This window comes from Bombina bombina, chromosome 1 (genome assembly GCF_027579735.1).
Source record: "Bombina bombina isolate aBomBom1 chromosome 1, aBomBom1.pri, whole genome shotgun sequence".
NCBI classification, from domain to species: domain Eukaryota; kingdom Metazoa; phylum Chordata; class Amphibia; order Anura; family Bombinatoridae; genus Bombina; species Bombina bombina.
Window position 1 is genome coordinate 1544790156 of NC_069499.1, and position 23880 is coordinate 1544814035.

The window sequence follows — 23880 nt, forward strand, 5'->3', positions numbered from 1 at the left end:
TCCTAATCCTAAGAATCCTTCAGAAAGGCTTCTTCAATATTTAGATGTTTTTATGGTGTGGAAGTATTATGTTGATTCTACTAAAGATTTTAGACAAACTTCTAGTTTGTTTGTTAATTTTTCAGGTTCTAAGAGAGTGCAGAAAGCTACTGCCATTTCCTTGGCTTCTTGGTTGAAGCTCTTGATTCGTAAAGCTTACTTGGAGGTGGGACAACCTCCACCTAAATGGATTATTGCTCATTCTACCAGATCAGTTCTACTTCATGGACTTTTAAGAATGAGGAGTCAGTTGACCAAATTTGCAAGGCTGCTACTTGGTCTTCGTTGCAAACTTTTACTTTATTCTACCATTTTTATTTTTTGGTAGATAAGGCCTTCAGGCAGCGGTCTCAGCTTAAAGGGACAGTATACTGTAAAATAGTTTTTCCCTTAATGTGTTTACAATTGCTTTTTTTACCAACTGCAGAGTAAAAAATGTATGAAAATTAGCTTTTTAAGGCTTATTTGTGTATATTAAAGCTCTGATTTTGTGTTTTGAAGCCACAACCTAGTAAAATGGGTTGAGCTTGTAGGTATAATCAGATCTCATTACTGTATCACATTGTGCACATATACCTGCTTCTTTATCTTATATCTGTCCTTAAAACAATCACCAGTACTTTGAGAGAACAATGGAAAATCAACATTGTATTACCTTATCTCTCCTATATCCGACTGGGAGTGTAATTTCTTCTGCTGGCTGTGTTTACAAAGCTTATCTATAGCTGGTACGCGCGGCCACAAACTTTCAGAATAGGTGGGGATACCACATGCTAAATTAACTATTTCAAATGCCAATATAAGGGTAAAGGAGCTACTTGTAAACAACTGAATACACTCCAGCAGGTAAAGTGGATCATTGGGAACAAATTAAAGGGGAGAAAATTTTTGAGTAAACTGTCCCTTTAATGTTTTTTGGCTGTGGGTCATTTTTAAGTGCATAGTAAAAAAGAAAGAGAAAAAAAAGAGAGAGCTTCTAAATTTATTTTTTGAGTGCCAGAAGAACAAAAATCACAGCCGCCCCAATAAAAAGACAGGCAGGAGCTGTGGACTCTTTCCACTTGAAGAAAAGAAAATTATCAGGTAAGCATAATTTATGTTTTTCTTCATAAATGGAAAGAGTCAATAGCTGCATTCATTACCTTTGGGAAAACAATACCCAAGCTATAGAGGACACTGAATGCTAAAACGGGAGGGTACAAAAGGCGGCCCATTCTGAAGGCACCAAACCTGAAACCACAACCCCTGAAAAAATTCTGCTTCGTCCGAAGTCAGAAAACATTTGAAAAAGAAAACACGGTCCCAAGGGCACTGATCCACATATAGTCCACAAGCCGAACTAGAGCCCGCAAACAGACGCAACTGAGTCAACACTCCTCCAGAAGATACCATCGCTCAAGGAGGAACCTCAACCACACACACCCTCATAGAAAGAGAGACAATGGAAAACTCCCAAAAGGAGAGGCTATGGAGGAAGAACAAGGATTTCCAGAAAACCTTAAACAGGGCGCAATAAAAACCAAATAAAAGTGGAACCCAAAAAGCGAACCATGCTCATAGGGACCCCAAGGTTTCCCGAAACAAGGAAAAGCAAGGCTCAGACCCCAACAGCACTGAACCACAAGGTTGGATCGGGAAACAGAACAGAGAAGCAAACTACCCTGAAAAGATCAGAGCCTCGAACAAACGACTGAAACCGAAGCAGCCTCTGAGCACCAAATGCAGCCATCATACCAAGATGACTGAATGCAGGCAAGTAAATAGTAGCCGAAGATAGAGTAACATCCACCAACTAGTGGGTACACTCAGGATATCCAAGGCCGCAAGGCCAACACACGTAGCCGGGCAACAAGGAGCCCAGAACCTCAAAAAAAAAGTTCTTCAGACCGCCACAAAATGAGAAGACACAGCTCATCTCAGATCCTAGTTCACACCGGACCAGCCCAAGCAACAGGACTAAAATACAAGGGAATGGAAGGGCCCCAACCACCAGCCCTCATAGAAAGAAAGGGCAGGAAAGGATGACCCCAGACATCCCAACAGAGCTCGGAAGCCTTCCAAAAGCACCTACAAACAGATACTTCCAAGGAAGATCCCCATAGAGATAGGTAGAAAAGACAGAAGTCTTATGAATCTAGCCCGACACTCTATGGCAGACTCCACATAGCACCCACAATGGGCACTCCAAGGAGAACCCATAAAGATAAGCGAAAAAATGCGGTCCGGAATGGATACTGCAAAGTCACAGACAGAAAAGAAAAACAATCCCAGAAAGAGAATCACCCTTTTAACAGGACAAACTTTCCACCCTCCTACACACAGGACAGGGCAACATCATCCAGAGAGAGGAAACTTCACCTCTAAGGAAAGCAAGCCTCAGGGGAAGGGCACAGACAGAGACGGCGCACACGCTCACAAGGCCAAGTCATAAACAGAGCCGAACAAAGTCATCCAGTCGCTCCCTGATGACCACAAAAAAGGGACTCTCCAAAAGGAAAGCACATACCCTCAAGAACAAGACAGGCCGCAAGGAGCCTAGGCACACAGAGCTCCTGGCCCAGCTGCTAGTAGCACAACTAGCAAGACCATAAGAAATAGTCCACACTCCCTGGAGAATAAGGACATAGAAATATAAAAATTTCCTTAAAGAAGCCCGAGCCCCAGAATTGTGTAGACAAACATTACCCCAGAGAACACCATACCCCGTCTGAAGAAAAAACAGAGTACATCTGGAAGTAAGACCAACCCATAGAACGGGTTGAAGACTCACACAAAAATCCCAACCCAAGGGGAAGAGAACACCCCGTACAGAAGTCCAACTCCAAAGAGCAATAGGGCACACCAGAACCGAGAAGATTCTAGGCCCAACAGGCTATAAAACCAACACATAACCGAGGGAAAAACATCAGGGACAAAGTCACCCGAAGAGTGAGTCATAATCTCCTCAGATTACTAACCCAGAGGACAACATAAGGGAAGAATAATGCATAGCATCCCAACTCCAGAAACAACCCCTAGACATAGCTAGGATAACGGAATAGCTATGTCTAGGCGGCCTCAACCACTAAGGAGAAATATACCCAGACCAGAGATCTCGACCCTAAGGAAGAGTCCCCAAAAAAGGAACAAGTCCAATAGCCCTGGGAAGGCAAGACCACCTAAAACGGCGTCAAAGAGGTCCAAAACCTCAAATCCTCCATTCACGCAGGGAAGTAAAAACACTCAATCTCGAAGAATTGGAACCTACAGAGAGTGTGACGGACTGAAACTCCACCGCGTCCCAAACAGCCAGCTCGGAGCCGATGAGGAATGAACCAGCCCCCCATGCCCCATTGACCCGCAGGTCCTCTCAGAATGCTTAGTTGAAACTTGTAAAGACAAGATAATAAACAAACACAAACAGTAATGCAAGCACTCAGCACCAAAATCGAACCAGCCAGGCAGCCAGGCGCCATGTTACTGAATTTAGGCCTCAAGTCATAAGGAGCTGAACCTCAGCCCTTACTTGCAAGGCTGAGATACACCCCCCTCCAGAAAGGGAGAATAAACGACAAGCAGAGGACTACTGCGTCCCCATAACAACTTCCGTAGCAGTACCCATTGCGATCATGAAATCACGAGTATCAATTCCAGAAGAGAAAATTCCCGAAGGAATGTAAAACAAAACATGAGCTTGTAAAATCAAATAAAAGACATCCTAACCAATTTAAAAAGAGAAGGCAACCCGCAGGTTAATGCCCAATGACAACAGGCACCCCCGCAGGACCAGCCCAATGGAACCCTGCCGGGCCAAGCTCAGATAGGAAAAGATACTCAAATCAGATTATAAAAAAATTACTTCATCCCCTTTTAATTAATTCTGAGAGCTATTCGGAAAGGAAGACCCAGAACCCCTATATCCATTAAGGATGGGATTTTCCAACAACGCCAGAATGTGCAGTAGAACACAAAGACGCGCCAGTCTGTACCGAAAATCACAGCACACATCCACCGGAGCCTCAGGACCAGTTGCTCCCCCAGATAAACGGGCCATCCCATGCCTAGGGAACCCGGGTTGATGGAACAGGAACACTATCTTAAGCAGACATCTGGAAGCTGTAGATGTGCCAATGCCAAAAGAATTTAAATACGGAAATGTGCCGCAACCTCCCGAGGGAACAAACCACCCTCCAGGGAAGGATAAGCATAATCTGGGTCACCCGCACATGTAGCAACAGAAAGTGGTAGGGAACTCACCACTCGAGGGACAGAACTCTCAGAGGCAGATGGCTCAGCGACCCCTTGATTTCCCTGGTCCCGAGGAATTGGGCCCACTAGAACGGTCTTCGGAACATAACTGACTGTCATGCGTCATCTGGGCCGGTTCGTATTCATCACAAGAAGTATGAATCAGAGACCACTTGAATCTCAACATCAGAGTCCTCCATAACTGGGAAAAAATACAAAAAGTTTGGACTAAATTAGACAAATAAATCTAAATGGCACCTTAAACCCCCATTGGCTGGGGCACTCACCACCTCCTAGCACCAGACACCAGCGGGCCAGAATTTTTCCATCGCCACACGGTCAGGAATGCGGAATTGGAGAGGCAAAAAAGTGACCACGCCGGTCACAAGGTAGGCCGTACAGTCCAAAAAAAGTGTGCCTGACCATAAAGGCTGCGTCACTACCAAGGCCGTTATGTTCCACAAGGCCTCAAGCCAAAGTAACACTACACATAAGCAGGTTGAATCACATAACAAACATGATTAAAACAAACCCTGTTTAATAACCCCCCTTAGGAGATATTAACCCTTGATTCCAAGATACAAAAGGAGCCTCATTGAGACCATGAGTTATAGTTAGTGCTACAAAGGGGTAGCCTCACGGGAAAAACATAAGTAATACAATACATTCATGAGAAAGTAAAATGAAACGATCTTACCGGAATCTACGCCGCGGAACAGGAACACCGCCCTTCAAGTGTGACAGATAATAGCGTCGCCTCTGCCATGAACTTAAAAAAAGAAAGCAGGTAGGGAAACTCGTCAATGCTGATTGCTTGTGGAGCTGTTAATATGAGTTGGGATGGTTTCGCAGAAAGACTCTCCCTGCATCTCCAGGCTCTAACTTTCATCCATGCTCTCACTGAGAGGCTGATAGGACTACTTAAAACTCCAGTCCCATGCCGAAGAGTACTACCCTCCATAAGAGACTATCGAAAACTTCTGACACTTCTCTGCCAACCCCCTGGGACGAAAGGCAAAGAATGACTGGGGATGAGGGGAGTGGGAGGAGTATTTAACTTTTGGCTGGGGTGTCTTTGCCTCCTCCTGGTGGCCAGGTTCTTATTTCCCAAAAGTAATGAATGCAGCTGTGGACTCTTTCCATTTATGAAGAAAAAAAGGTTATTTTCATCCCGCCCATATTTTTCATTACTCCACAGCTTGGGTATTTGTTCCCAGGTGTATTGTATCATGGACTCTCACCACTGGTATGAAAGAAAACATTATTTATGCTCACCTGATAAATTAATTTCTGGTGTTGGTTAATTTTTTGTTTGCACAACTTTTTCCCTACTCCTATAACTTTTTCCTATGTCTTTGCTTGGCTATATGTCAGACTAGTTTACCAGTGAGGTGGGAGGGGTTTTATAGAGCGTAAATAAAGCATAAATGATGCTTTCTGTTCATACAATACAAAATAAGGAACACATTGAAGAATTTTCATACATTTATTTAACTTATTTTTCCTGCTTTTTCTGTACTTTTGTCCTATGAAAATTGTATTTTTCTATTCCCCCCCCCCCCCCCCGCTGTAGTGCCTCCATATGTATTGTTGTTTCCATCTGTCCTTAATTGTTATCAGCAAGGGTGACAAGATAAAGATACTCAAATCACAGTTAAACCCTGCAAATGTGCTAATAAAATTATAGTTTTGAATGCCTATAAAACATATATTCTGTATGCTTTGTAATTGCAATTCTTGATAAAATATATTATGATGTGTATATATATATATATATATATATATATACAGTTGCAAGAAAAAGTATGTGAACCCTTTGGAATGATATGGATTTCTGCACAAATTGGTCATAAAATGTGATCTGATCATCATCTAAGTCACAACAATAGACAATCACAGTCTGCTTAAACTAATAACACACAAAGAATGAACACACCATGTAAACATTCACAGTGCAGGTGGAAAAAGTATGTGAACCCTTGGATTTAATAACTGGTTGAACCTCCTTTGGCATCAATAACTTCAACCAAACATTTCCTGTAGTTGCAGATCAGACGTGCACAACGGTCAGGAGTAATTCTTGACCCTTCCTCTTTACAGAACTGTTTCAGTTCAGTAATATTCTTGGGATGTCTGGTGTGAATCGCTTTCTTGAGGTCATGCCACAGCATCTCAATCGGGTTGAGGTCAGGACTCTGACTGGGCCACTTCAGAAGGCGTATTTTCTTCTGTTTATGCCATTCAATCCATTCTTGTTTAGTGTTTTACGTATTGTAGATTTGCTAACAGGGATGTTAGCATTTGCCAGTGACTTTTGTAAGTCTTTAGCTGACACTCTAGGATTCTTCTTCACCTCATTGAGCAGTCTGCAATGTGCTCTTGCAGTCATCTTTACAGGACGGCCACTTCTAGGGAGAGTAGCAGCAGTGCTGAACTTTCTCCATTTATAGACAATTTGTCTTACCGTGGACTGATGAACAGCAAGGCTTTTGGAGATACTTTTATAACCCTTTCCAGCTTTATGCAAGTCAACAATTCTTAATCGTAGGTCTTCTGAGAGCTCTTTTGTGGGAGGCATCATTCACATCAGGCAATGCTTCTTGTGAAAAGCAAACCCAGAACAAGTTTGTGTTTTTTATAGGGCATGGCAGCTGTAACCAACACCTCCAATCTCATCTCATTGATTGGACTCCAGTTGGCTGACATCTCACTCCAATTAGCTCTTGGAGATGTCATTAGTCTAGGGGTTCACATACTTTTTCCACCTGCACTGTGAATGTTTAAATGGTGTGTTCAATAAAAACATAACAACATTTCATTCTTTGTGTGTTATTAGTTTAAGCAGACTGTGATTGTCTATTGTTGTGACTTAGATGATGATCAGATCACATTTTATGACCAATTTGTGCAGAAATCCATATCATTCCAAAGGGTTTACATACTTTTTCTTGCAACTGTATATGTATATACAGTATCTCACAAAAGTGAGTACACCCCTCACATTTATGTAAATATTTTATTATATTTTTTCATGTGACAACACTGAAGAAATGACACTTTGCTATAATGTAAAGTAGTGAGTGTACAGCCTGTATAATAGTGTAAATTTGCTTTCCCCTCAAAATAACTCCACACATAGCCATAAATGTCTAAACCGTTGGCAACAAAAGTGAGTACACCCCTAAGTTGAAATGTCCAAATTGGGCCCAAAGTGTCAATATTTTGTGTGGCCACCATTATTTTCCAGCACTGCCTTAACCCTCTTGGGCATGGAGTTCACCAGAGCTTCACAGGTTGCCACTGGAGTCCTCTTCCACTCCTCCATGACAACTTCACAGAGCTGGTGGATGTTAGAGACCTTGCACTATCCACCTTCCTTTTGAGGATGCCCCACAGATGCTCAATAGGGTTTAGGTCTGGAGACATGCTTGGCCAGTCCATCACCTTTACCCTCAGCTTCTTTAGCAAGGCAGTGGTCATCTTGGAGGTGTGTTTGGGGTAGTTATCATGTTGGAATATTGCCCTGTGGCCCAGTCTCTGAAGGGAGGGGATCATGCTCTGCTTCAGTATGTCACAGTACATGTTGGCATTCATGGTTCCCTCAATGAACTGTAGCTCCCCAGTGCCAGCAGCACTCATGCAGGCCCAGAACATGACACTCCCAACACCATGCTTGACTGTAGGCAAGACACTTTTTTTGTACTCCTCACCTGGTTGCCGCCACACACGCATGACACTATCTGAACCAAATAAGTTTATCTTTGTCTCATCGGACCACAGGATATGATTCCAGTAATCCATGTCCTTAGTCTGCTTGTCTTCAGCAAACTGTTTGCAGGCTTTCTTGTGCATCATTTTTAGCAGTGGCTTCCTTCTGGACGACAGCCATGCAGACAAATTTGGTGCAGTGTGCGGCGTATGGTCTGAGCACTGGCAGGCTGAACCCCCACTCCTTCAACCTCTGCAGCACTGCTGGCAGCACTCATATGTCTATTTCCCAAAGACAACCTCTGGATATGACGCTGAGCATGTGCACTCAACTCCTTTGGTCGACTATGTCGAGGCCTGTTATGAGTGGTACCTGTCCTGTAAAACCGCTGTATAGTCTTGCCCACCGTGCTGCAGCTCAGTTTCAGGGTCTTGGCAATCTTCTTATAGCTTAGGACATCTTTATGTAGAGCAACAATTCTTTTTTTCAGATCCTCAGAGAGTTATTTTCTATGAGGTGCCATATTGAACTTCCAGTGACCAGTATGAGAGACTGTGAGAGCGATAACACCAAATTTAACAAAACCTGCTCCCCATTCACGCCTAAAACCTTGTAACACTTACGAGTCACATGACACCGGGGAGGGAAATGGCTAATTGGGCCCAATCTGGACATTTCCACTTAGGGGTGTACTCACTTTTGTTGCCAACGGTTTAGACATTAATGGCTGTGTGTTGAGTTATTTTGAGGGGACAGCAAATTTACAATGTTATACAGGTTATACACTCACTACTTTAAATTGTAGCAAAGTGTCATTTCTTCAGTGTTATCACATGAAAAGATATAATAAAATATGTACAAAAATGGGAGGGGTGTACTCACTTTTGTGAAATACTGTATATATATATTTATATATATGTATGTGTGTATATATATAAATATATATATATATATATATATATATATATACACATGGTGTTTTAAGAACAGGGCTCTTCTTATCTTACCCAAGAAGGCAGAGGGGGAAACCGTTCCATTGCTACGAGATACCAAAACACTTATTCCAGTTTCCACAAACGGAACAGAAAAATCTACTATCTCCGAGCGTTCCTCATTAATAGTGAGAGAGCCAATAGCAAGGTGAGCTCGCTGGTAATAAACCTATGGAAAAACAATAGTGAGATGAAGGCTTCAGTAGTGCAATTGGAAAGAAAACTAGAAGCTTAAAATGACATTTCTGTACATGCTGAATCACTTTCAAGTGATGTAGGATAGTAAAAAGGAGGATATCCAGTTCAAATTCTCCCAGTATTTACTGGACTTTAAAGGAACATTAAACTGCCGGGAACTGCTACAGTAACAGGTTTACTATTCATCATAGATAAATGAGTTACAAAGTCTGTAACAAAAAAAGAGTGCTTTACCCCTGTAATTATTTAGGAAGAATTCTCACTGAATAATACAGGAAAGATTTTTAACCATTCATACTTTATCTTTATTGGTTTAACTATTCAATCATACACGTTTAAAAACACTTAAACTCTCTAGATATCAATATATAGCATAGATGTGTGAATAATACCTCTGAGAATCATGTATCTAGATGTGAAACATTGTACTTGGTTTGTATAATATCAAGCAGTCAGATACAAACATTACTTACCATTAGTACTACTTAACCTATCTTGTTACTATAGTTTACTATTTATCATGTTATTGTTTTTCCTTCAATGCTTACAGCTCTCATTAAAGACATTGGGCTTTTTACAAGGCAGTGAAACTATAGTCAAATAGCAGTGGTCTTTAGACTGCTGCTGCTTAACCTGTCCACCACAAGTCAATCATCCCGATCCGATCTGGATGACTGCATTCTACTGCTAGCAGCCGATTGGCTGCCAACTAGCAGGGGGTTGGATTACATAAGCATTGCTTGTGCATTGTTAAGTGTGGGCAGGGTATCTATAGGAATATATATACAGATATATAAATATAAATATTTATTTAAATAAAAATAACATTTTCCTGTATATGAAGAACATTAGATTGTGAAATATGTACAGTAACTACACAGTAAAGCACATTATTAAATTAATATTAAATAAATATGATTGTTCATGTTTTCAGGTATTTGTCTGCAAATAATCCAATATATGTATGTAAATATACACATAAATACATGGAGTACACATACACATATATATATATATATATACATACATACACGTATTTAGAAATTTATATTATGTATGTACATATAATATAGCCCTTTGCAGTCAAACACCTTGTCATATACCATATACCTTTGACCTCTTATAACTTTTTAAAATAAATATTTATATAAATATCCAATATCGTTTGGGTGCAAACATTAACGCGCCACTTGTAATCTAGCCCATTAGGATAAACTATATAAGTATATAACATTAAAGACTCATCAACATATTGATGTTGCTTTCCTATATGCTGAAGGCTACATAAATTAAGAGCTTGGCTGCATGCGTTAAAAGAATCAAGTCTCTCTTCGTAACACATGGCAAGGAGATTAAATGATGCACGTTTGGCACCACAATACACTTTTTCGTTATCAGGACAGTTTAGCCCGTAGATGTGATAAATTAGCTACTTTGGAGCAGATGTACTTGGCATAATTATAGAGAAAAAAATCATTATCGGTCTAAAAGTGTCCAAGACTCGGTTCCAGGATTCCTATTTTCCATCACTGTTACATTAAAGCTGACATTTTGCAAAATGCAGATTTTTTAATTTTTATAACGTTTGAACAGAAACACAAATTTATCTGCAATTTGTACTCCCTTTAGAATTAGGAGTTACTTCAAATCTTACAAAAATAGTTAAATTGGTTATGTATTTGATTTATGTTATTAAGATGTGAACATTTGACATCCATCCCGAGTTTGTATGTGAACATGTTTAACCTATAAAGGGCCAATTGTCTACTTCTCCATGTTGAAATATTTTTAATTGGAAATCTGAAAAAATAACTACAAAGTGTTCATTTTTTAATTTAACAATGCTTAGTTATGAATTCCAAATAATATAAGCACTCACGGGCAGGGGTCAAGTCGAGCGGGAACGCATGGGAACCAAGTTCCTGCACTATTTTTGCAGGAGGAATTAAGTTCCCTCTGGACAGAGAACAGAAAAGCTTCAGTAAACACTGCTGCTGCTGGTAGGAGGAACTGGATCACAGTCTGGTTAGAGGGATAGTGAGATCCTCTAATAATGGGCATTATCTCAGACCCAAAGGCAACCATTCAACCCTTCATTGGTTTTAATTTGCTTTCATTAACCAAAGTGTATAGATTATATACATATAAATACAGTATGTGTATATATATATAAAACAATATTAATTGTGAGGGTGGAAGTCTTGGTGGAGTTCCCACACTTTTTTTGTAGGACTTGATCCCTGCTCACTGGATTATCAAAAGCTAAAACATTACTTATATTATACTAGAGTCACATAATGTTTACAAGTTAACTATAAACTTTGTTTTTGTTATGTCACAACCACATAGCCACACATAATTTAAAGCATGCCCACACCCATAACTAAACTAATTGACTATGTGGTTGTGACTTCCAACTTGGCACGGGAAACCTATAAATACTGGTAAACGCTTTATTTCAGCTTTTGGTAATTCAGTGAGTGCTAATATTTATTGTTTGGACTTGAATTATGCTTCATATATATATATCATACACAAATTACCAAAAACACTAAAATAAGTGGCATTAAATGGCAGCAGAAAACCTGTTCGCTGCAGGAGTTTAAGTTCAACTTCTCACTCTTAACAACAAGAAGTTTACAGTTTACTTGTAACATCAAATTTGCTTCATTCTCTTGATATCCGTTTTTGATGGAGCAGTAATGCACTACCAGAAGCTAGCTGTACAGCTAGCTATATGTATGTATATATACCTGTATATATATATTTATTAAATATATTTCTATATATATATATTTAAAAAAACATCATATCTATAGAAATAAATATTTAAAAATAACATTTTCTTTTATGTGAAGAACATTGGAATGTAAAATATTCATAACAACGTTCGGCTTTACCACAGTTGGTCTAACGGGGTGTCGGGTTAGTACGCTCCATTGAAGTCTATGGGGAGAAGGAGTTAACATGGTCGCGATATCCAAAGTCCTGAAATTAGTGCGCATCGGGTTTAACTTGCTTACTATCTTTCACTAACTACTAACTTTCAGCTTGTAATACGTGTCGTAACCGCCTGTGAAAAAATCTGATAGCGCGGCACTTGTAATCTGGCACCATAGCATTCATTTTTTGTTTCTCCACTTGTAATCTGGGCCATGTGTTTAACTTGTGCTTACATTTTGGGCCCTTTTTAGATTATAAGAGCTCCAATGCATTAGTACCTTGTCTGCCTTAACATTTATTAGCGTCCCATACATCATTACCTTGTCTGCCGTTTCATTGCATTAACCGGAAATGGGTGTGCTGAGAGAGTAATTCATTGTTGCATTTATTTTAAGGGCATTTGAAAGCACTAAAGCATGTTTAATGCAAATAAAAGTATGCTATTTATGTTCAAGGAAACTCAAATTCAAAAGTCAAAATTAAAGCCTCCTGACTCAGTTGGCGCATGCATTTAACTTTCCAATTAAATTCTCATGACTCAGTTAGCGCATGCATTTAACTTTCCAATTAAATTCTCATGACTCAGTTAGCGCATGCATTTAACTTTCCAATTAAACTCTCATGACTCATTGCATGCATTTAACTTTCCAATTAAACTCTCATGACTCAGTGCATGCATTTAACTTTCCAATTAAACACTCATGACTCAGATAGCACATGCATTTAACTTTCCAATTAAACTCTCATGACTCAGATAGCACATGCATTTAACTTTCCAATTAAACTCTCATGACTCAGATAGCACATGCATTCAACTTTCCAATTAAACATTCATGACTCAGATAGCACATGCATTTAACTTTCCAATTAAACTCTCATGACTCAGATAGCACATGCATTTAACTTTCCAATTAAACTCTCATGACTCAGTGCATGCATTTAACTTTCCAATTAAACACTCATGACTCAGATAGCACACTCATGACTCAGATAGCGCATGCATTTAACTTTCCAATTAAACACTCATGACTCAGATAGCACATGCATTTAACTTTCCAATTAAACTCTCATGACTCAGATAGCAAATGCATTTAACTTTCCAATTAAACACTCATGACTCGGATAGCGCATGCATTTAACTTTCCAATTAAACTCTCATGACTCAGAAAGTGCATGCATTTAACTTTCCAATTAAACTCTCATGACTCAGTGCATGCATTTAACTTTCCAATTAAACACTCATGACTCAGATAGCACATGCATTTAACTTTCCAATTAAACTCTCATGACTCAGATAGCACATGTATTTAACGTTCCAATTAAACTCTCATGACTCAGATAGCACATGTATTTATTTTTCCAATTAAACTCTCATGACTCAGATAGCGCATGTATTTACCTTTCCAAATAAACTCTCGTGACTCAGATAGCACATGTATTTAACTTTCTAACTAAACTCTCATGACTCAGATAGCACATGTTTTTAACTTTCCAATTAAACTCTGATGACTCAGATAGCACATGTATTTAACTTTCCCATTAAACTCTCGTGACTCAGATAGCACATGCATTTAACTTTCCAATTAAACTCTTGTGACTCAGATAGCACATGTATTTAACTTCCATTTAAACTCTCATGACTCAGATTGTGTATGCATTTAACTTTCCAATCAAACTCTCATGACTCGGCGCATTAATTTAACTTTCCAATGAAACTCGCATGACTCAGCGCATGCATTTAACTTTCCATTGAAATGTTTATGACTCAGATACCTTTCCAAATAAACTCTCGTGACTCAGATAGCACATGTATTTAACTTTCTAACTAAACTCTCATGACTCAGATAGCACATGTTTTTAACTTTCCAATTAAACTCTGATGACTCAGATAGCACATGTATTTAACGTTCCAATTAAACTCTCATGACTCAGATAGCACATTTATTTATTTTTCCAATTAAACTCTCATGACTCAGATAACACATGTATTTACCTTTCCAATTAAACTCTTGTGACTCAGATAGCACATGTATTTACCTTTCCAATTAAACTCTTGTGACTCAGATAACACATGTATTTACCTTTCCAATTAAACTCTTGTGACTCAGATAGCACATGTATTTACCTTTCCAATTAAACTCTTGTGACTCAGATAGCACATGTATTTAACTTTCTAATTAAACTCTCATGACTCAGATAGCACATGTATTTAACTTTCCAATTAAATTCTCATGACTCAGATAGCACATGTATATAACTTTCCAATTGAACTCTCGTGACTCAGATAGCACATGCATTTAACTTTCCAATTAAACTCTCGTGACTCAGATAGCACATGCATTTAACTTTCCAATTAAACTCTCATGACTCAGATAGTGCATGCATTTAACTTTCCAATTAAAGTCTCATGACTCAGATAGTGCATGCATTTAACTTTCCAATTTACTTCCAGTACCAAATTGTGTACATTCTATTTATATGCACACGTCGCCTCAGGTTCCCCTAAGCATGTGTAAGAGTTCACAATGTATACATATATGAGTCTGTGATTCACTGTATTTCCGAGTAAGTCATATTGCATTGTCTTTTTATTATGCATTTGTTAAACAATTTTAATGTATTTAATGGCCCTTTAAACTGGATAGGTACTTAAATCACCCATTAAACTATTGTCGCACCATAGCCATTCTAGACTTTATTGAATAACAATTTCTTCTGATGTGCATATTGCTTTGACCGCTTAAGTATAATGTTGATGAGATATAGATCTTGCTTATCACTCATTGGTATCTCACCTCTCCAATCATCCCATTCCACACACCTCGCACACGCTTTCCATGTTTGCCATTGGTCACCAGGTACAGATCATAAGAGAACTTTACGGTCTTGGCCAACTTCTTCAGTATATCAATGCAGAATCCTTTACAGCAAAGCTTGGAGTAAGGTTCCCCAGAGCTACTGGATATTGTGAGACAAAAAATAAATAACATAAAGCGTCACTTTTGTACCAAATATTCACATACATCTTATAATTGTTGTATCAAAGTCTCTAGGTACTTTATGATGGCTTTTTTCATTTTCCAAGTTTCCAGGACACCGTTGCTTTAATTAATTCTACTTAATAGGAATTGAATATTCAGATACAGGTATTAAAATGACTAAATAGGAAGCAAAATTGAAGCGTGATATGTTCTACAATAAGAGGCCTTGTTTTGTGTTAGCATCGATTGTGATTTTTCCATGGGTATCGACATTTTTACACCACATGGGGCATATTTATCATTGTGCGACTAGACATGATACAAAGTAGCGTATCATGTCCGCCGCACATCGATAAATGCCGACAGAAAACGCTACAGCGAATCGGCCGCTAGCAGGGGGTGTCAATCAACCCGATTGTTTCCGATCAGGTTGATTTCTGTCCACGTCTTCAGAGCAGGCAGACAAGTTATGGAGCAGCAGTCTTTGATAAATGTGCCCCTTTGTCATCAAACGAACCCACTGTCATTTCAAATGACTATCATTTCATTGATAAAGCGTTGTTTTATTATTTGACCCTGCCTGAACTTGATATGCTTTTGCCTTCTGTTTGACTGCTCTGAACTAAGCTACAAAATTCCTACCTGAACTTGATCTATATTTGCACCATGACCTGTCTTTGCTTGATGATTTGGATGGAACCTTTGGTAACTGATCCTTGCCTGAACTGACCTTGTCTCTTCTTAGTCCTTTTGCCTGTCACCTGTTTTGGCTGTTTATGATCTTGTCTTCGCTGACAACTCTTGGATTTTCTTGACTGGAAAATTATATAAATTTTAAATCAGAGTCTCATCACTTTTCTAAACCAATTGCATGCTGCCAGTGGGTTTGCCTCCCTAAATATATATGGGGGCTCTTGGTTGGCTTATACTATCCTACTTTTGTTCCTGGATCCACTTTTGGACTGACATTGTCCTACTTTGTAGCTTGTAGGAAGCAGAGCCAGCTATTGTGGGAAAAAGCTACTTTACCAACAGGGTAATAAAATTAAATAATGTCTATCAGACAAAGAATAAGCTACACAATAAAGAAGTAAAATGCTTGCTAACCCCACAAATTAATATATAAATAAACACCTATATAATACGGAAGCTTAGGAGACTGGAGGAGACATGTTTGTTCTGTAATAGGAATGTCAGATTTATTTTCCACCCTCTTTGATGTACTCCTCACCTGATTGTATTACCCTCCATTTACTCCCATATACCTCAGTGTCAGGTTGCTCTGCTTCCGACATGGCACAGTATTTCTGACACAGTTTCCAGTCACCGGATCTGTCTTCTCTACAATGACAAAAGGTCTTTCCTCCAGGGTGGCTACAGTAAGGTGACAAGAGTCTCCAACGAGCTGCTGACCAGCTCCATAGCGTGGCCATACTGGGTACTTCATCTGAATTATGCCATGATCCCATCGGCCCACCTGTTGGTCAAGGATATGAACAGTAGAGGTCAGTAGAGGTTATTGATACAAAACCCACAAATTATGTATTATACTATAATAGGACTCTCACCTCCTCCCACACTCGTTGAGGGGTCAGGGTGATTACCAACATAGATGGATCAAGCAAGAATCCCTGGGCATTGAATGAAAGGTCCCTCTCCTGCCATACAGTATTCAGCATATGCCTAAAATGAGACAGAATGAGTGAGAGAGTAGACGAGGAAGGACGTTTAAGGGACAGAAGAGAGAGGAATAGAGAAGGGAAAGAAGGGAATTAAATAAGAAAAAAACAGTGAAGAGAGATTAAGGAATTAGTAGTGTGAGAAAATGAGATGGTGTAGGTGAGAAAATGAGAGTGTGTAGGTGAGAAAATTAGAGCTTGTAAGTGAGAAAATAAGAGCGTGAAGGTGAGAAAATGAGAGTTTGTAGGTGAGAAAGATGGAGGACAGCAGGATAGCAGAGGAGGTAAATGAAAAAGAATATTGGAGACTGAGAAGATTAGAGAAATAAATATGAGTTGAGAAAATTGGGAAAATAAAATACATTTATTCTAAAACAATATTTTCTTTTAAATCCAATGTCATTTGATGTGAAACTTCCAAAATTCCAAAATGTACCCCCTGTTAACTCCCTAACTGTTATAACCCCAACACAAAAATCCCCCCCATTATTAAAGGACCAGTAAATACAGTAGCTTTGCATATATAACAAATGCATTTTGAATAGCCAATAGAATTTCAGAAGCTCTCATCCTATTGGCTGATTTGAAATTGAAGAATCATATCAGCCAATAGGAATGCAAGATGCACCATTTTAAAAAGGCTACCTTGCATTCAACTTCAGTGTACGGCGGTGACCGCATGAAGAGGACGCTCCACGCAGGATGGGATTGGCTTCCAGGATAACTCCGGTTTGCGCCCCCGGGATAAAGATAGAAGACGTCTTTCCCGAGATGGATGAAGGTGTCGCCACCTGGATGAAGACTTCTCGCTGCCTAGATGAAGATTGATGTCTGGACTTCAGGAACCATGAGTAGATTTAATGGGGTTAGTGTAAGTTTTGTTTTTTCATTTTTTGGGGTGTTTTTTTTTTAGATTAGGGCTTTGGGCAATTGTAAAAGAGCTGAATGCCCTTTTAAGGGCAATGCCCATAAAAATGCCCCTTTAGGGACAATGGGTAGCTTAGTTTTTTTTTAGAGTAAGGTTTTTTATTTTGGGGGTTGGTTGGGTGGTAAATTTTACTGTTGGGGGGACTTTGTATTTTTTATAGGTAAAAGAGCTGTTTAACTTAGGGCAATGCTCTGCAAAAGGCCCTTTTAAGGTCTATTGGTAGTTTATTGTAGGCTAGGGGGTATTTCTATTTTGGGGGGGGAGTTTTTAATTTTATAGGGCTATTAGATTAGGTGTAATTGTTTTTATTTTTGATAATTTCATTTATTATTTTTGTAAGCTTAGTGTTTTTTTATTTTTCGTAATTTAGTGTTTATTTTTTGAAATTTTAGATTTTTTAATTTTTTTCATAGTGTTAGGTTTTTTAAATTTTATTGGTAGTATTTTTTTATTTTTTTAGAATAGTTATGTTAGGTTAATTTATAGTTTAATGTTAGGTTTATTTTTTATTCCACAGTTAAGTTTTTATTTATTTAAATATAGTTATATTGTATTTTTAATTTAAAGTTAGGGGTGTGTGTTAGGTTTAGGGGTTAATATTTTAATTTAGTGTTTTGAAATGTGGGGGGGGGCGGCGGTCTAGGGGTTAATAGGTTTAGTTAAGTAGTTACGATGTGGGGGGCTGGAGGTTTAGGGGTTAATACTTTATTATAGTGTTGGCGATGTGGGGGCCAGTGGTTTAGGGGTTAATAGGTTTATTTAGGTGTTGGTGATGTCGGGGAGCGGCGGATTAGGGGTTAATAACTTTTATTAGTGTCAGCGATGACAGGGAGCGGCGGTTTAGGGGTTAATATATTTAAATAGTGTTGGTGATGGGGGCGGCAGATTAGAAGTTAATAAATGTATTTAATAGTCGCGATGTGGGTGGGTGGCAGATTAGGGGTTAATAGGTTTAATATAGTATTTGCAATGCGGGAGGGTGGCGGTTTAATAGGTAGTTTATGGGTGTTAGTGTACTTTGTAACATTTTAGTTATGAGTTTTGTGAAACATTTTTTTTTTTCTTGCAAAATTCATAACTACTGCTCTCAGATGTTGGTATGGATTGTGTCGGTATAGGCTATAACGCAAGCATTTTAGCCAGACCGCACAGCCCATAATACGGCACTATGGAAAATCCTGCACTCAAACGTCTTTTTTTTTAGTGCAGAATGGACGTTGCATTACAGGCTAAAATGCTTGCGGTATAGCTATACCGACACGACTAGTAATATGCATTCCTGGCCATTCCAGCGTACTGGCCAATTTTTCAGCGTTAAAAGCCATACAGCACTGTAACACAAAACTCGCAATCTAGGTGCTAGTGTCTTGTACTACGGGTTGGAGTAGGAAATCAATGCAATTGCGGTAAGTCTCTGAAGAGTCCCCATCATGAGAGTCTACTGTGTCAAATCTTATTTGCCTAAAATGTCTCATCCTATGGAAGCACATATCTTAGCTAAACTTTCCCTTGCTGTAACTTGTTTTGACAGACTTAAATGCAGTTAATTCTGTCCTATACAGTTCCCCCTGTAAACAATTATATTGCCTATCCCCTTTCACTTAAAGGGACATGAAACCCAAACATTTTCTTTCATGATTTACACAGAGCATACAATTTTAACCCCTTAATGACCACAGCACTTTTCCATTTTCTGTACGTTTGGGACCAAGGCTATTTTTACATTTCTGCAGTGTTTGTGTTTAGCTGTAATTTTTCTCTTACTCATTTACTGTACCCACACATTATATACCGTTTTTCTCGCCATTAAATGGACTTTCTAAAGATACCATTATTTTCATCATATCTTATAATTTACTATAAAAAAAATTATAAAATATGAGGAAAAATTGAAAAAAACACACTTTTTCTAACTTTGACCCCCAAAATCTGTTACACATCTACAACCACCAAAAAACACCCATGCTAAATAGTTTCTAAATTTTGTCCTGAGTTTAGTAATACCCAATGTTTTTATGTTCTTTGCTTTTTTTGCAAGTTATAGGGCAATAAGTACAAGTAGCACTTTGCTATTTCCAATCCCCTTTTTTTCAAAATTAGCGCTAGTTACATTGGGACACTGATATATGTCAGGAACCTGAATATCCCTTGACATGTATATATTTTTTTTTTTCACAATAAATCCACTAAAGGGATTACAGCACCCTTTTTTGGCCTGCACCTGACAGTGGAGCTGAGCTACAAACTGTTCTGGTATATATATATATTTTTTTTAGTAGACATCCCAAAGTATTGATCTAGGCCCATTTTGGTATATTTCATGCCACCATTTCACCGCCAAATGCGATCAAATACAAAAAATTGTTAACTTTTTCACAAATTTTTTCACAAACTTTCGGTTTCTCACTGAAATTATTTACAAACAACTTGTGCAATTATGGCATAAATGGTTGTAAACGCTTCTCTGGGATCCCCTTTGTTCACAAATAGCAGACATATATGGCTTTGGCGTTGCTTTTTGGTAATTAGAAGGCCGCTAAATGCCACTGCGCACCACAAGTGTATTATGCCCAGCAGTTAAGGGGTTAATTAGGGAGCTTTTAGGGAGCTTGTAGGGTTAATTTTAGCTTTAGTGTAGTGTAGTAGACAACCCCAAGTATTGATCAAGGCCCATTTTGGTATATTTCATGCCACCATTTCACCGCCAAATGCAATCAAATTAAAAAAAACTTTATATTTTTCACAATTTTAGGTTTCTCACTGAAATCATTTACAAACAGCTTGTGCAATTATGGCACAAATGGTTGTAAATGCTTCTCTGGGATCCCCTTTGTTCAGAAATAGCAGCCATATATGGCTTTGGCATTGCTTTTTGGTAATTAGAAGGCCGCTAAATGCCGCTGCGCACCACACGTGTATTATGCCCAGCAGTGCAGGGGTTAATTAGGGAGCTTGTAGGGAGCTTGTATGGTTCATTTTAGCTTTAGTGTAGTGTAGTAGACAACCCAAAGTATTGATCTAGGCCCATTTTGGTATATTTCATGCCACCATTTTACCGCCAAATGCGATCAAATTAAAAAAAAAAAAGTAAAATTTTTCACAATTGTAGGTTTCTCACTGAAATTATTTACAAACAGCTTGTGCAATTATGGCACAAATGGTTGTAAATGCTTCTCTGGGATCCCCTTTGATCAGAAATAGCAGACATATATGACTTTGGCGTTGCTTTCTGGTAATTAGAAGGCCGCTAAATGCAGCTGCGCATCACACGTTTATTATGGCTAGCAGTGAAGGGGTTAATTAGGGAGTTTGTAGGGAGCTTGCAGGGTTAATTTTAGCTTTAGTGTAGAGATCAGCCTCCCACCTGACACATCAGACCCCCTGATCCCTCCCAAACAGATCCCTTCCCTCCCCCACCCCACAATTGTCCCCGCCATCTTAAGTACTGGCAGAAAGTCTGCCAGTACTAAAATAAAAGGTTTTTTTTTTAAAAAAAAAAAATAATAATTTTTTTTTGCATATTTACATATGCTACTGTGTAGGATCCCCCCCTTAGCCCCCAACCTCCCTGATCCCCCCCAAACCGCTCTCTAACCCTCCCCCTCTGCCTTATTGGGGGCCATCTTGGGTACTGGCAGCGCCCCCTGGCATCCCCGCCCACGATCCCGCCCCCCTCCACATCACGAGGGCCATCGATGGCCGCCACCCACCTCCCGGTCCGGCTCCCACCCACCAACGCAGTAAGCCACCGATCTCCGGTGCAGAGAGGGCCACAGAGTGGCTCTCTCTCCACCGGATGGCTTAAAAAGGTTATTGCAGGATGCCTCCATATCGAGGCATCACTGCAATAACCGGAAAGCAGCTGGAAGGGAGCAGGATCGCTTCCAGCTGCTTTCCACACCGAGGACGTGCAGGGTACGTCCTCAGGCGTTAACTGCCTTTTTTTTTGAGGACGTACCCTGCACGTCCTCGGTCGTTAAGGGGTTAAACAACTTTCAAATTTAGTTTGTTATCCAAGAGAATGACGCAAATTTGATATTAGAAATAAACTGGAAAGTTTTTTAAAATTGTATGCTCTGTGTAAATCATGAAAGATAATTTTAAAATAGAGACTTCCTCAATATCAAGCTAAATAAGGTCAAACTCGGGAACGTCTTTAATCCTAAACCCGTGAGGGATCACATTTTTGCGATGGTAAAAAAAACAGCCATGTAATGACAAGTCTACTTAACTTTTTTGAGTTTAGTCAATCTGTTATACAGATTGGTAGGAGTCTCATCTGTTATTTGTGCAATTGGATCATATCTAATATGTTCTGTATCCTCCAGAGAAAAGGATACTGTCCCAGAATGTGCTTATTTAATCTCAATGTCCGTGTCAGCCTCAGGTACAGCTATATCCTCAGGAGGCACAGATGTTTCTTGGATCATATCCACAGTATAAATTCCACAACAAAAAAAAAATGTAAGGATTGACTTGAAAGTTGAAACAGCCTATCTTACAAAAAAAAAATCTATCTTACTGCAAAAGACAGGAGAACGGGTTCCACTTCAATTTGTTCCTCAATATTCAATAGTCAGTTGTGTTTCCCTCAATACCTGAGGGCTAAATATGTATAAATATGTAGAAAAAAACTCACAGGATTTAACAACCAACATGACAAAATGTATTTAACGTTTCAGAAATCAAAACGTCCCCTTCATCAGAACAATGCATGTATAATATATATACTGTATATATATATATATATATATATATATATATATATATATATATATATACAGTATATATATATTTGCATACGAAGAGAGAAGCGCTCTACCAGGAACGAACAACAGCTCATTAGCTAGTTCTATAGCGATTTACCACCCTGGAGCAGCCTCTTTTAGACCAGTATGCTTTTCACAGATGAAAACTTTCCTGAAGTATATCAGTCTGATCCCGCCATGTAAGGTTAGTCCAGTCCAGCCCCAAAATATCAGGCAATTCTCCTCTGAACAAGGAACATGATGACCCCAGACGATCGTTTCGGCCTCCTATGGGCCTCGTCAGTGAGGTGCAGCCACATTCCTCTAAGCACACTGGGCAAGGAGTCCACGTCTAGTTTCCCCCATCACCCATAGGGAAACTTCCCCAGGGTCATATTAATTTGCATACGAAGAGAGAAGCGCTCTACCAGGAATGAACAAAAGCTCATCAGCTGGAAATTTTACACCCAGGAGCAGCCTCTTTTAGACCTGTGTGCTTTTCACAAAGGAAAATTTTCCTGAAGTATATCAGTCTGATCCTGCCAAGTACGGTTAGTCTCTCTTTGTATGCAAATTAATATGACCCTAGGGAGGTCTCCTTATGGTTAATGGGGGAAACCAGAGGTGGACTCCTTGCCCAGTGTGCTTAGAGGAATGTGGCTGCACCTCACTGACGAGGCCCATAGGAGGACAAAATGAAATGATTCTTGGGGTTGTCATGTTTCTTCTTCTTCATAGGAGAATTGACTGGTATTTCGGGGCTGGACTGACCTTACTTGGCAGGATCAGATTGATATACTACAGGAATATTTCCTCTGTGAAAAGCACACTGGTCTAAAAAAGGCTGTTATTGGGTGGTAAATCGCCATAGAACTAGCTGATGAGCTGTTGTTCGTTCCTGGTAGAGCGCTTCTTCCTTTGTATGCAAATTAATATGACCCTAGGAAGGTCTCCCTATGGGTGATGGGAGAAACCAGACGTGGACTTCTTGCCCAGTGTGCTTAGAGGAATGTGGCTGCACCTCACTGACAAGGCCCATAGGAGGCCAAAACGATTGTCTGGGAAAACTTTCCTGAAGTATATCAGTCTGATCCCGCCAAGTACGGTTAGTCTCTCTTTGTATGCAAATTAATATGACCCTAGGGAGGTCTCCCTATGGGTGATGGGGGAAACCAGAGGTGGACTCCTTGCCCATAGGAGGCAGAAATGATCGTCTGGGATTGTCATGTTCCTTGTTCAGAGGAGAATTGCCTGGTATTTCGGGGCTGGACTGACCTTACTTGGTGGTATCAGACTGATATACTACAGGAAAATTTTCCTCTGTGAAAAGCACACTGGTTTAAAAGAGGCTGCTCCTGGGTGGTAAATCGCCATAGAACTAGCTGATGAGCTGTTGTTCATTCCTGGTAGAGTGCTTCTCTCTTTGTATGCAAAAA

At 39.4% G+C, this 23880-nt stretch overlaps 1 protein-coding gene across 1 annotated transcript in view; it reads right to left on the minus strand.

The window, feature by feature from the left end:
• GRIN2C (glutamate ionotropic receptor NMDA type subunit 2C) overlaps positions 1-23880 on the minus strand; it is a 166064-nt gene that overhangs the window by 65760 nt on the left and 76424 nt on the right. The window contains exons 4-7 of the mRNA XM_053722029.1: positions 16658-16772; positions 16355-16566; positions 14904-15066; positions 8983-9136 (exon numbers count right to left, since the gene is read on the minus strand). Of these exons, the coding sequence (XP_053578004.1) occupies positions 8983-9136; positions 14904-15066; positions 16355-16566; positions 16658-16772 (644 nt within the window). The remainder of the gene's footprint in view (positions 1-8982; positions 9137-14903; positions 15067-16354; positions 16567-16657; positions 16773-23880) is intronic.